The 15,484-nt window shown below is 39.6% G+C and overlaps 1 protein-coding gene across 1 annotated transcript in view; it reads left to right on the plus strand.

Moving 5' to 3' along the window:
* GIPC2 (GIPC PDZ domain containing family member 2) overlaps window positions 1-15,484 on the plus strand; it is a 76,775-nt gene that overhangs the window by 27,658 nt on the left and 33,633 nt on the right. The window contains exons 2-3 of the mRNA XM_080655598.1: window positions 142-327; window positions 14,549-14,729. Of these exons, the coding sequence (XP_080511724.1) occupies window positions 142-327; window positions 14,549-14,729 (367 nt within the window). The remainder of the gene's footprint in view (window positions 1-141; window positions 328-14,548; window positions 14,730-15,484) is intronic.

Here is a 15,484-nt window from a genome sequence, read left to right on the forward strand (position 1 = left end):
TCCTATCCTGTACTTTATTGATGTAACTAACCTCTTATGTCATAAATCAGGACTGTTTCATTCAAATATGTATTAAGTAAATGAATGACCAGAAGGTTTTTCTGATGGAAACTGACCTAAGATGTCTTTTTCTTCTTGCAGATCTTATATTGCACTTTAAACACACCTAAAGTTGACATGGAAAAACTCTTAGGATCACAAATAGGTCTTGAAGATTTCATCTTTGCCCATGTGAAAGGGATCAAAAAAGAAGTGAATGTGTATAAATCTGAGGATTCACTTGGTCTCACCATTACAGATAATGGTATTGGCTGTGCTTTTATAAAGGTAAGTCTTAAAAAATTCCTGTGTGACCTGAGAGTAACACTTAAGAAAATCTACCAGGTCAAAGACAGTTGGAAATGAACTTCAGAGTGAGACCCAGCTAAGAAGGGATAGATAGATTGGTAATGGCTAATTAAAAAATGTTTTAAAGACATCATTTTTTGTTTGCCCTTTCCTTGAGTTTCTTTTGTTTAGTTTAAACTTCCTCTAGAATTTAGAACTTACTGGAAACCTGGCCCTGGTGCCTACTCATCCATATGAACTCTCTTAGGTCTGTAGTTCATTAACATCTGATGATTTCCATGCTGATTTCCTGATTTAGTGTTATTTCCAAGTGCACATACTTTTGGCCATCTTATTTACTTCTTTAAAAATGCTCTTCAGACTTTCCTAAATGTTCTAATTCCTTTATTGAAATACAAAGAGAGCACTATGGAGCTGCAAAGGCAAGAGAAGGAAGTTTGAAATGGTATGAAAAAACTCTAAGAACTGAGGAGTGGCAAAAAGAAAAGTAGATTCATCTCTTAAAAATAACAGTTCTATTATTGTAATAAGTAGTTGTAAGAACACTGACTTACCATGAACTTGGCACTTTGCATACATTTTCTCATTTAATCCTTATAATAGTACTATTTGGTTGGTACTGTGTTTTTCATTTTATTTACTTTTTTGTTGAGGTGCAACAAATTTTTAATGTATAGCTTAATGAATATTTATATACTTACTCCTGTGTAACCACCACCCAAATGAAGGAAAACTTAATTTCTACCACCCAGAAGGCTCCCTTCCCAATCAGTATTTTTAGCTCTTCCCTACAAAGGTAGCCACTCTTCTGACCTCTATCACCATAGTTTTGCTTGTTCTTGAACATCATATAGGTAGAATCATGTATTAGGTACTCTACTGTTTCTGGCTTCTTTTGTTCAACATAATGCCTGAGATTCATCCATGGGCACTATTTTCAACCTCTGTTTTACAGATGTAGAAAACAAGACCAGGAGGTCTAAGTAGCTTGCTCTAAGTTTTCCAGCTGGACAAATTCAGGATTTGACTCCAAGAGATCTGACTCCAGAGCTGGCTGTCCTACTACCGAGCTAAGAATACATGATAAACTTCATGCAACAGAGCATGCTTCCATGCCTGTACTTTGTCCGAATCCTGGATTTGCTGATGCACTGTCATCATTAAAATATAGTCTTAGGGAAGTTATCTTCTTAATTGTCAATAGTACCTTATTTAACTTCCCGTTTGATAGAATGGCTATTTTTAGGTCTGCAAAAGATAGGACAGTGCTGAAGGTTGAGTGGGTGACTAAATGGAAAATCTGTGAGTTGGAAAGTCATGTGGGATTATCTGGGGGAAGCTCAGGACATGGGGCACACGCAGCAATGCCTTTCTAATGTCAGCAGGGAAGGGCTTGGAAGTTTTGCAAACATGTGTGGATTTTTTTTATATCTTAGCCTCTGATGTTCAGAGCTTTGTGTTTCTATTTTTTATTTGATGCCTTGTCAAACACGTGCCTGCCTGAGAGCTCTAGTCACTGGCCCCATAGAGACAGAGAACATGATGGCAAAGAGAAGTGGTACATACACCAAACTGCTGACATATAGTTCAACTTAGAAGAGAAAAGAGTATTATACTGTGTACACAGTTGCTGGGATTTTCTAAAAATTGAGGGGGGATAATTTCAAACTTACTGAAAGAATGTAATAATAACATAAATAACTCCTATAAAGCCCTTTACTCAGATCTCCAATTTCTACTGTGTTTCCCCGAAAATAAGACAGTGTCTTTTATTAATTTTTGCCCCCAAAGACACGCTAGGTCTTATTTTCAGGGGATGTCTTATTTTTCCATGAAGAAGAATACGGTACACATTTATTGTTAAATGAAAATAAAGGAAATTTATTACCTGTATATGGTACGGTAGTATGGTAGTTGTCAACACAAACCAGACAAACTGAATCCTACAGTATCAAGAATTTACTCATTTATTCAATGACAATCATGTCATCATCTTCTGGAACATCATCATAACAATCCAATTCCTGAATTTCCTGGTGAATTTCTTGTGACTCCATTTCTTTCAGAATCAGTGGACCAAATCTCTCATATTTAGCAATAGCACTGTCTTTAAATGAGTACTTCTTGTCAAGGTAGCCTGCTCGCAGTGCATTTGCAATGCAACTGTCAGTGATTTTCTCCCATGAATTCTTCACCCAAGTCACAACTTCTTGCAGTTTAGGTTTCACAAAGTTTCCACGCTGATTTCTCTCCATTCTATTTTCAATGTAGTCATTAATTTCCATGCGCAAATTGTCTTTGAATGGCTTGTTTATTGCAATATCAAGAGTCTGGAGATAGGCCGTCATTCCTGCGGGAATCATTATGTGATCTATTTTTCTTTCATGAAGAAATGTCTTCATGTCTTTAGCACGGTGAGTGCTGGCTGCATCCCAGACTAGCAGACCTCTTTGGCTCCCTCGCATAACAAGCGGCAGCATTAAATCGACCCACTTCCTTATAACTGCTTGTGTGGCCCAGGCTTTTTCAGTTTCAAGAATAAAAACACCCAAAACACGTTCAATCTTTTCCTTCTTGCCCTTAGAAATGATTAAAGGTGGGATTTTAGTGCCATCCAGACGAATTGCCAAAATACAGGAAACACGTATACTTTCGTAAGCAGTGGAGGGAATGTACACTAAGGAGGCACCCTGCTGTTCAATTGTTGTTTGAGATGATTGGCCCATAAACACTGCAGTTTCATCCATAGCAATCATGTTGGAAAGATTGTATTTAGAGAAGTCAGCATCATCAATAAAGGACTTGAATGCAAGTGCTCACTTAATAACTTGAGTATCTTCCAACCTAAACAATGTTGTAGATCTTCTTAAAGACAGTTCACTTCGCTGAAGGAAATTATCCAGCCAGTATTGTGATGCTTTGAAGTCTTTGGGGGCTATTTCAAACTGTGGTGCCATTGCAAGGGCAAATTCTTGAATCTGAGACCTATTCACAACCAAAGCCTTTGCTCTCCTGTCAACAACCCATTCACAGATCAGGTCTTCCAGCTCGGAAAATAATGGTTGCCGACCTGATCCACACTTGCGCTTTTTAGCATTTCCCTTGTCCACTTGTTCAATGAGGTTACCATACTCTGCTCGCCATTTTCGGACCAATCGGATACTCAACATCTTCTCTTTGCAGAAAGCAGTAAGATTTTGGCCCCAAGAGTCTTCCACGATTCTTTTCTTGTACTCCACAGAGTAGCTTTTTCTTTTTGCGCTCATTTCTAGGGGTAAAAAAAAGGAATTAGGGTATCAAGGTGGGGGGAGGGGGATCACATAAAATGACACAGGGGGGATCAGAGGGGGGAATCAAAATGGCACAGGAGAATCAGAGGGGGGATTACCATTTTAGTAACCCCTTTTGATCCTCCTGTGTCATTTTGATTGTCCCCTCTGATCCTCCTGTGTCATTTTAAGTGATCCCTCTCCCCCCACTCCTGTGCCACTGAACACCTTCACCAGACATCCCCCCTACCCCTTTATCAGACATTTACCCCCTGGGGCCTGCCTGGGGACTGTCACTGGGCTTGCTGAGGCCTGGATCTGGGCTGGAGCAGGGTCTACCACTGACTGAGAACCTTCAGTCATCATGAAGGCGGCTGCGAGCATCAGATAGTGTCACCAGAGACAGACCAGCACTCACCACCTTCACCGCGTCCCGTCCGCTCTAATCCTCCTGTTCTTCTACATGCATCTGGGAAAGTCTCCTCCTCTCTCCCACCCCGTGCTCACCGCTCACTCTGACCTCCGCTTCGCCTCCACACAGCAGTGACGTCAGGACTCCGCGTAACGTCACTGGTTGCTAGATGCCAATCGGGGCGGCCCTAGCGAACAGTTTACAGTAAATTAATTTTCATTCTGAGACAGAGCCTGGGGGCCTTATATTCGGGGGATGCCTTATATTTCACGCAGAAGGAAACCTGTAAGTAGGTCTTATTTTCAGAGGATGTTTTATTTTCGGGGAAACATGGTATCATATGCTACATTTGCTTTCTTCTCTCTCTCACACATGTATCGTGTGTACAGGCACACTCATAGACATACATGTAATTTTCCCTGAACCATTTGAAAAAGTGGATTGCATATGTCTTCTCTTTATCCCTTAATACTTCAGAATGCAGTTACTTAGCACAAGGATGTTGTCTTATGTATACCTATATTACAACTATGAAATTCAGGAAATCCGTCAGTGACAAATGCTTTTAAACTAATCTAATGTGTCCATACTGCAATTTTATCAGTTGTCCTAATAAATTCCTCTATAGCTTTCCCCCCCGCCGCCCCGGGTATAGGTCCAAAATAGGATCATGGATTTCATTTAGTTGTCATGTCTTTTTAGTCATCTTTATTCTAGAAAAGTTCCTCAGCCTTTTATAGAATAACTCTCAATTTGGGCTTTTCTGATTTTTCCTCTTGTTGAAAAGCAGGTTATGCATTTTTGGCAGGAAAATTAGATAAGTGATGTTGTGTCCTTCTCAGTGTACCACATTAGAAGGTGTGTCGTGTTGGTTTGTCTCATTTATGACGTTAATTTTTGTCACTTGTCTAAGTTAGTGTCTGCCAGTCTTATTCACTGCAGAGTTATATTTTCTTTTGCAGCAATTTGTAGGGAGATACTATGAGATTATGAAAATATCCTATTCTCTTACTTGTACCCCACAGATTTTGCGTCTATTGGTAAGTTTTGCTGGAATCAGTCTTTATTATAATGGTTGTAAAATGGCAGTTTTTCTAATTTCATCATTCCTTACATGTTTCTTTAAAACATTCTATTGAAAAAAGCACTCCACTCATTTTCTTGCTTATCTATTATCAGCATGGACAGGTGGTTCCTTATTTTATTCAGTGGGTTATAGTCCATTACGTTGTTTACTTTGATGCTCAAATCCTCTGAGAGTGGCCTGCAGGAATCCCCCTCAGCTGCTCCTGTATCCTTTTGACATGCTCCTGTCATTTTGGTGAGCTGTTCTTTCCTTTTGGCACAAGATGTTCTAGTTTCACCTTATGTGTTCTTTTCCCCAGGTCTGGAATCAACCATTTCTGTAAGGAGCTCTTGTTTTTTAGTGAGGACTGATATTTCAAAATCAAGATTGGATACTTGTTGTACTCATTCATTGCTGCTTGAGTGTCACTGTTTCTAGGTCCTTTCAGGGGCAGGGTTAAAAAACATGCATTTTAGAATTTATAAATTTACTAGAGGTCCGATGCACGAAATTTGTGCAAGAGTAGGCCTTCACAGCCACAGCTGCCTCCATCCCTCCCTCGCAGCCTGGATCCTTCCCTCGCAGCTACGGTGGCTGCAGCCCCAGCTTACTCCCGGAAGGACAGAAGGATGTCCAGTCTAATTAGCATATTACACTTTTATTATTATAGATTATTATGCTTCCAATCATATTCCTGCCCACAGAGTTCTTCTAGGTTTCCCCATACATTCAAAATCATTGAAATATCTTCTCATTTGCTTAGTATTACACTATACACAGAATAGTTTTAGAATTGCTATATTCATACTGTGAAAAATAGGCCTATTAAGAAGAGTTTAGGATTTGTATGCATCTTTTGTCGTTAAACTAAATGGATGTATATAATCAAAGGATTCTATTCAAACGTTTCTGGGAATTGATTTTCTCCTGCTCCCATGGCCCCCATAATTGTTATTCATTTGAAATACTGTTGAATCCAGTTGCTTTTCTCAGTTGAGGTCGAGTTATTCCTCTCATTCTTGACTTATTTTTTTCTGAATATGTGAAATATTAACATGATTCAAAAGTCAAAACTATGTTAAAAGATATTCAGAGATGTGTTACTTTCCCCCACCCCCCATCCCTTCTATCCCATTACTCATGTCCCCCACCCTGTAGAAGTAATCAATTTCATTAATTTCTGGCTCACCATTTCCGAGTTTATTTTTGCCAAGATAAGCAGAAAAAAAAGGGACTTTGCAAGAGTTTAGCATGGTCCTGTGCAAGGATGATATGTAATCTTCTCTGCATAGTTCCAGTTTTAGTGTATGTGCTGCTGAAGTGAGTATTTGATATGCTTTTAGCAGTGGCTGGAAGTTGGGTAGTTGAAGTCAGAGTAGGAGAGTGCGGTAGGGCTTCAGACAAGGGGAAGGTCAGGAGGGAGGATTCCATGCCTAGGAAGGCAGTGCAGTGCGTAGGAACATGACTTACAACCAGACAGGCCTGCTTTTAGTCTAGGTTTAACCACTCATTAACTTGCTGTGTGACTTTGGACAAGTCATTAAACTTCTCTGTGCCTTTCTCAAATGGGAATGTTAGCACCTACTTTATAGGATTATTTAAGTATAAAATGATGACACATATGAGATGTTTTACATACTTATAATTGACTAGAGGCCTGATGCACAAAAATCATGTAAGAGTAGGCCTTCCTTCCCCTGGCTGCTGGCACTGGCTTCCCTCTGGCACCCAGGACCTGTACTTCTCTCACAGACCCACTTCGTCGGGAAGGTCGTCCGGAAGGATGTCCAGTCTAATTAGCATATTATGCCTTTATTATTATAGATAGCTAGTACCTGAATAATAGTAATAATAACAAATCATCACATAATTAAGAGATGAGATCAATGCAGATAAATATATTGAATAGTGCTGCATGGCCCAAACTCTTCAGGTGAAAAGACAACAGACTTAAACATTTATGATTTTAGTACTGAAGTCTCAACATTTCCCAGGAAAAATTTTCTATACTTATAATAGAGTTAATATGCAAATTGGTCAGAACACTGTCACGTAACAACCAATCAGCAGGAGGGCGGGGCAGCGGCAGAGAGCTACAGGAGGGTGGGGCAGCAAGCTACGTGTGGCGGAGAGCTACAAGTGGCGGTGGATGGGGTGGCCAGCTGAGGCAAGTGGCAGTGAGCTACTTGTGCACGGATTTGTGCGCAGGGCCACTAGTATATATACATAAGTCAGTCAGAAAATTGAATATATTTAAAGAACAAAATCTTTACATTCCTATAACATTTTAAGACTAGATTTGGCAAACATTTTCTATAAAGGGCCAGATAGTAAATATTTTAGGGTTCATTATAATTTAGGGTCACACACTCTCTGTTGCAACTACTCAGCTCAGCCATTGCAGCACAGAAGCAGTTATATACAACACTTAAATGATGAGCATAGATGTATAGTAAATAAGTAGAACTTTATCTATAGGCACTGTAATTTAAATTGAGTATAATTTTCACATGTCACAATTATTCTCCCCCCACAACCACTTAAAATGTAAGAATCACTCATATCTCATGAGCTATATAAAAAAAGTGGCTAGATGAGCCATTGTTAGCTGCTTCCCTAGTTTAAGAGAAGACTTATACTTTGATTCAAAATAGAAATAAGGGCTTATAACAGGTGATTAAGGAATGAGGCTAAATTAACTTAAGAAAACTAAATTTATTTTGAATTAAGTGATTTATAAATAACCACAAAATGGTCATTATAGAATATCCTCTTGTAGAAATATTTATGATTTGGTGTACTTTTACTTTATTTTTTTATTTTTATTTTTTAATTTAATAAATCTTTATTGTCCAGATTATTACAATTGTTCCTATTTTTTCCCCCCATAGCTCCCCTCCACCCAGTTCCCACCCCACCCTCTGCCCTTACCCCCACCCCACTGTCCTCATCCATAGGTGTACGATTTTTGTCCAGTCTCTTCCCGCAACCCCCACACCCCTTTCCCCCCGAGAATTGTCAGTCCACTCCCTTTCTATGCCCCTGATTCTATTATATTCACCAGTTTATTCTGTTCATCAGATTTTTTTATTCACTTGATTTTTAGATTCACTTGTTGATAGACATGGATTTGTTGTTCATAATTTTTATCTTTACCTTTTCCTTCTTCCATTCTTAAAGAATACCTTTCAGCATTTCATATAATACTGGTTTGGTGTTGATGAATTCCTTTAGCTTTTTCTTATCTGTGAAGCTCTTTATCTGCCCTTCTATTCTGAATGATAGCTTTGCTGGGTAGAGTAATCTTGTTGTAGGTTCTTGCTATTCATCACTTTGAATATTTCTTGCCACTCCCGTCTGGCCTGCATAGTTTCTGTTGAGAAATCAGCTGACAATCGAATGGGTGCTCCCTTGTAGGTAATTAGCTGTTTTTCTCTTGCTGCTTTTAATATTCTCTCTTTGTCTTTTGCTCTTGGCATTTTAATTATGATGTGTCTTGGTGTGGTCCTCTTTGGATTCCTTTTGTTTGGGGTTCTGTGTGCTTCCTGGACTTGTAAGTCTATTTCTTTCACCAGGTGGGGGAAGTTTTCTGTCATTATTTCTTCAAATAGGTTTTCAGTATCTTGCTCTCTCTCTTCTTCTGGCACCCCCATAATTTGGATGTTGGTACACTTGAAGTTGTCCCAGAGGCTCCTTACACTATCTTCAAATTTTTGGATTCTTTTTTCTTTTTGCTTTTCCAGTTGAGTGTTTTTTGCTTCTTTGTATTTCAAATCTTTGACTTGATTCTTGCAGTCCTCTAGTCTGCTGTTGGATCTCTGTATATTATTCTTTATTTCAGTCAGTGTATGCTTAATTTCTAGTTGGTCCTTTTTCATATCCTCGAGGGTCTTTCTAAATTTATCAGCCTTTTCTAGAAAATTCTTGAAAAACCTTATAACCGTGGTTTTGAACTCTATATCCAGTCATTTGCTTTCCTCCATTTCTTTCATTTGTGATCTTTTTATTTGTCTCCGCATTTTGGTTGCTTCCCTGAGTTTATAGAGAAGCTTTGAGGTGTCCTATAGGGCCCAGTGGCTCAGCCTTCCCAGTTACCTGAGGTGGACACTCTTGGTGCACCCCTTTGTGGCCTGTGTGCACAGTCTTGTAGTTAAGCCTTGATTGTTGTTGGTATCACTGGGAGGAATTGACCTCTAGGCCAGTTGGCTGTGAGCATCAGCTGTGTCTACACTGGGAGGACTTCTGTGCTGGAGACACCCTTATGAGACAAGACCTGCAAAAGCCTCTGTGCTCAGCTTGGATGGGGCGGAGTCTCAGGGCGGAGCAGACAGCATTGGTTTCCTGTCAGCCCTGCCCTAATAGGCCCCTGTGTCTCAGTGTCCCTCAGTAATCGCTGCAAATACCTCTGAGAGAAAGTCGCCTTTGAGTTTCGCCCGCTGCCAGACAGTCCATTTTCTCCCCGAATGAGTCTGGGTTCCCAGAGTCTCGCCCAGAACTGGAGTTCAGCACAGTCGGGAGCTTCCGTCTCCCTCCTGCTTGAGAAAGCCAGCCACGCACTCAGCAGTCAGTCCTCTCCGTGAACGCGCGCACCTCCGAACCTCTGCTTTTCGCAGCTCCCCTGAGTCTCAGTGTGCTTTTCTCTTTTCCTGATAGTCCAGATTCCCCCCGAATGAGTCTGGGTTCCCAGAGTCTTGCCCGGAACTGGAGTTCAGCACAGTCAGGGGCTTCCGTCTCCCTCCCGCTTGAGAAAGCCAGCCACGCACTCAGATGCCCATGCACACAGCCGCCCGTCCTCTCTGCACGCGAGTCTCCGTACCTCAGCCTTTTGCAGCTCCTCTGAGTCTCAATGTGCTTTTCTCTTTCCTTCTAGTTGTAGAATTTCTACTCAGCCAGCTTTCCTGTGGTTCTGGATGATGTCTGTTTTATCTTTTAGTTGTAGTTTTGAAATTGTTGTGTGAGGCAGCAGTTAGGTGTTTACCTATGCTGCTATCTTGGTTTCTCCTGTACTTTTACTTTAGTAGAATTAAGTTAATCACATTTTATTTAGCATGATCATTATTTTGAGAAATATGGTATTTATATATTTCTAACTTTTTGATTAGTTAATTACCCAGAACTAATAATCAGCTAGGATGGAAACGTGCAAGTTCAAGGGGCCAGAGGATTCTAGGATGGAAGTTAGAACATGTGAGAAGAGGCATGTAAAGCCAGAAGAGAAGTGGTGATCTGAGGAAACAGCTAATATTTGAGATCCGGAAGCTGTGATATGGATGAAGAGCAGCTTTAGGAGAAGTAAGCAAAAGTAAAGTGGAAAGGTGGGGTTGTCAAAAAAGAGATTTCAGAGTTCAAAGGTGATAGGTCATTTTATCCCCCAGCTTTATTGAGATAAAATTGACATATATAACATTATGTAAGTTTAATCTGTACAGCATATTGATTTGATACATTTATGTATTGCCAAATGATTACCAAAGTGATAGATCATTTTGGACAGCTATAACCAAAAACTCTGCTCTTGGGGTCATCTCATCTGACTTTTCTTTTTTTAACTAGATATTTGATCTTGGGTTAGTTAGATCTGCTGATTCTTAGTGTTTTGTTGAAAGAGCATGGCATTTTTTAATTATACCACCTCCATTTGAAACCCAATTCTGTTGTTTATTAGCTGTGTTATTTTGGGTAAGCCATATTTCATTGTGCTTTGATTTCCTCATCCACTAATGAGATATTAAATATTCCCCTCCTAGATTTGTTGTGAGGACTAAATGAAATAATTATTTCCAAATGTGAATAAGGTTTGAGGACAGTGTTGGGAGGGTCAGCAGCACAGATCTCAAAGTTGCTGACCATGGAGGTGGGGCATACAGCTCAAACAACTTTGAATCTGAAGCTTAAGACTTTGGGGAGGGTGGGAGGCCACCTTAGAGTTCTGCTGATTTCTGTGATGAGAAGACAGAGTTCTGTAAATATATGGGGTGTAATAATGGAAGATACTATCATAATGTCTGAAATGGTTGGGAACCTCTAAGTTTAATAATGTTGTAAATCCCTATCTTCCAAAAAATATTTAATGTCTTCTTTGCTTTTTTCAGCATCAACCTCCAAAGTCAGGTGAAGGAAAGTTCTGAGTGTTATAGTGAATGATATTAAGTGATGCAGTGAATAGAAGTATAGAATTAATGCCTCTTTTTACCCCTTCCTAGTCTTTTGTGCCTGAGTAGCACTTTTAGCAATATTATTAATCTCTATCAAATTATGGTTATGATTATCAAAGTACATTAGATTTCAGAAATTTGTCTCAATTGCCACTTCCTTCTTTATCTACTTAGGAAGCTAAGTCTCAGGTACATATAATTAATGTCTCTCACTTTGCTTCTGTATCTGGTTCACCTTATGGTACTCTTCCACCAAGCTTCTTATGTTGACTTTCCTGTCTCTTCATCCCAGATCCGTATCTGCTGCCCGTGATGATTACATATGCTTTGAATTTTCTCTTGCTCACCTGGATTCTCACCTGCTGACTTCTGTAACTGCCTCTCTTCCCTCTGTCTGGGAACCCTTCTGGTGGCTTCCGTGGCTACTCACAGGGCCAGGTGACCCTAGATTTCTGTTACTCTGCCCATTAATTTACCGGTAAGATTCATACAGGTCTTTAAAGACTTTTATTTAGTTAGTTTTATATAACGCTTATTTTTAACAAAATTATAACCATGTCTTAAATGAAAAATTATATGAGAAACTGAAATCTGTATGGTACAATTGATTGAGAAAAATAGGTTCAGAATGTATCAAGAAATAACTTAGAATAAAAATTAAGAAGAAAGTCAAGAGTTATAGATTTTCACATTCTCTAGTGCTTTAAGAATGGTTAGGTGACAGAATATTAGGGATTTCTTTGTTGAGAGTATTACAGATGTCCCCCATTTCTCCCCCTTTGCTCCCCTCCACCCGGCTCCCCCCTCACCCCAGGCCTTTCACCTCACCATTGTCTGTGTTCATGGGCTATGGAGATTTTTTTGTTTGTCTATTTCTTTGGATTCTAGTGTTCTGTTTAATCTGGCTTATGTTTCTGTGAGTGTTGTGTTGTAGTTACCCTTCATTGTTTCCGTAGCTTATAAGGCTAATGTGCACTTATAATAAAACAATGCCAGTTAGATCATGAAATTTCTGGTTTCTTTGCTTTATAATGAACTATTGTAATAATATTGATAAGCTCTGTTTGAACCAGCATTATTGTGTCATTGGCATAAAGCATAGTAACTATTACAATGAACATAGCAGTGCTTTTAAAATTTCAGGGTAAAAAAGAAACTTGTTGTAAGTTTTGGAATATTAGTAATAAAATTTAAAAATTAAAAATGCCCAACCTACCCTAGCTGGTTTGGCTCAGTGGATAGAGTGCCAGCCTGCAGACTGAAGGGTCTTGGGTTCAATTCTGGTCAAGAGCACATGCCCAAGGTTTCAGGCTCGATACCCAGTAGGGGGCGTGCAGGAGGCAGCCAATCAATGATTCTCTCTCATCATTGATGTTTCTATCTCTCTCACTCTCCCTTCTTCTCTGAAATCAATAAAAATATATAAAAAAAAATAAAAATGCCCAACCTTCCCAGGTTAGTCTTTTACAACTTTTTTTTTTCTTTTGGCAATATTATGGAGATGCTGGGGTACATTAAATCAATTTCTCCCTTAACTATTGGACACAGTGATCCATTAGCCCACTGATTCAGATGTTATTCTTCCACCTGGCAAGAGTGAATAATACTCATGCTTTTATCACGTAACTAGAGTCCTGGTGCATGAAATTTGTGCACCAGGGAAGTGGGGTCTCTCAGCCGGGCCTGTGCCCTCTCGCAGTCCAGGAGCCCTTGGGGAATGTGACTGATGGCTTAGGCCCGCTCCCCCTGTGAGTATCCGCCCCCTGGTGGTCAGTGTGCATCATATTAGCCTTTTATGTCTGCGGGATCAGGCCAAAACCGGCTCTCCGACATTCCCCGAGGGGTCCCGGATTATGAGAGGGTGCAGGCCAGGTCGAGGGCCCCCACCAGTGCATGATCAGGGCCGGCAAGGGACACGGGAGATTGGCCAGCTGGGGAGGGACTGCGGGAAGGCTCCAGGGCATGTCCAGCATGTCTTGCTCAGTCCCGATCAGCCAGACCGAGCACCAAGCTAACGTACTGGTTGAAGCGTCTGCCCCTTAGTGGTCAGTGCATGTCATAGCGACTGGTCGACCGGTCGACTGTCTGCCCCCTGGTGATCAATGCACATCATAGTGAGTGGTTCAGCAGCCTTACCATATCATTTGCATATTATGCTTTGATTGGTTAAACAGATGACTGGATGACCAACACTTAGCATATTAGACTTTTATTATATAGGATAGCAGCAGCCCCTGGTATTCCTATCCCATTATTCCAAGGAAGGATTTGTGACACCTGAGACTGATCGTGGCCTTCATTTTGCTCCATTCCTTATCTCCGTGGAGGAACTTGTCCATCCTTTGCAGGGTTGTCATTTGTGCAGTTTTCTGGAGTTCCTGTTCCTAAAATCCTTCAGAAATTCTTAGTGGTCTCTTAGGAAGACTTAGCCCTCATTTTGAGGCTGTAGTATTGTATCCAGGTAAGATAGATTTAAGAATAATCAATTTGAAATTTCTCTTTGACTCCTAAGTTCTCCTCACCTAAAATATATAAGTGGAAAATGATGCTATAAAAATAATTCTTATTGGCTCCCCAAATGGTAAACACACCTGTCTTTTATTAAAGTGTCAATTTTCTTAGCTAAAGTTGTATGAAGTCTTGAGTCAGGGCATTTGTAGCGAAGGTTTAAAAAATATAGCCAGTAGAAAAAGCTCAAGCTCTGTTCTTATATAATGGGCTTCATGTTGAAATGATTTAATAATCATTTATGGAGGGACTCTTCTCTGCAGGCATTGTGCTAGCTACAGGGCATACAATGGTGAATAAGACCATCTCCATCCCTAAGGTAAATAAACAATTGCACTGTGGTTATGTTGAACTTGGCAAATTACTTGATCTCCCTAAGTCTCAATTTTCCTGATCTATGACATGAGACTCTCATTAAGATTGTTAAAATTAAATGAGATAGTAAATGTAAAATACTTAGCTTAGAGCTCAGCATATGTAGCAAAAAGTACTGTAGAAGCATGATGAGATTGGTACCTTACCTAATCTCGGGGGAGTGGGCTGGGGAAGGTGTCAGGAAGAGCTTCTCAGAGGAGGTGGTGACTATGATGGGGCTGAATTCTGAATGATAAGGAAGAAGAATGGTTGGAGGTAAGATGGTTGTCTTTTGTTGCTTGGTCTTCCATCTTTAACTGAGCATTAAATTGCATTGTTAATATGTTAATATATTGTATGTTGTGCCTCAAGAACATGAAAAGTAATGTTACAAAGTTATATTTTACATTAAGCAATATCCTTAATTTTTTTTCAGAGAATTAAAGAGGGCAGCATAATTGACTCAGTTAAAACAATCTGTGTGGGAGATCATATTGAATCCATAAATGGAGAAAATATTGTTGGGTGGCGTCATTTTGATGTTGCTAAGAAGTTAAAGGAATTAAAAAAAGAGGAACTCTTTACCATGAAGTTAATAGAACCTAAGAAGGCATTTGGTAAGTTGGTTTTATGTGTGTGTGTGAATATTCCTTACCCCTGACATCTTTCTTTTTTAAAGTCACTTTATTACCACTATTTATATCATATTTATACTTTTCTCTTTGTGCAGAATTGTTTTTTCTTTTTTACATTTTCTATTTATAAGTGTTTTCAATTACAGTTTATATTTAATGTTATTTTGTATTAGTTTCAGATGTACGGTATAGTGGTTAGATACTTGTTCCCCCTGAAATTTCCAGTTTCCCTGACTTCACTCTCTAAGGGAAATGAGTACTGTGGTGTGGTGCCACGTGCTTCTGGTGTATCATTTAAAAACATAGGAAATAATAGATAGTACTACTTATAAGGAAAACAAACACTGAAAGACAAAAAAATGGCCTAGAAGGACATTTTCTAAAAAAGGCATTTGGAGTTAGAGTCTTTGAGTTTGATGTGGTTGTTTCAAGCCAAGAACAGCACATTGTGTTGTGTTCATCTTCCTAAGCAGTTAGATTTTTATGAAGCTCTCTAAACTATATTAACTGTCATTCCTGGACCGCAATAGCAAAAACTTCAGTTACACACAGAAGTGGTATTTAAAATAGTTGTCTAGTCTATTTTAAAGACTTCCTTCAATACTTTTCCTCCTTTGGCATTCTGAATTGGCAGGGTGGGATGGTATGAAATTACTTCGGTATGACATCTGTACTTGCTTGGTTTTAGCCATGGCAGCTGTGTTCCAGCTCTTGTTCAAACCCCCAGGGCTATCTCA

The sequence above is a fragment of the Plecotus auritus genome, assembly GCF_963455305.1.
Source record: "Plecotus auritus genome assembly, chromosome: 2".
NCBI classification, from domain to species: Eukaryota; Metazoa; Chordata; class Mammalia; order Chiroptera; family Vespertilionidae; genus Plecotus; species Plecotus auritus.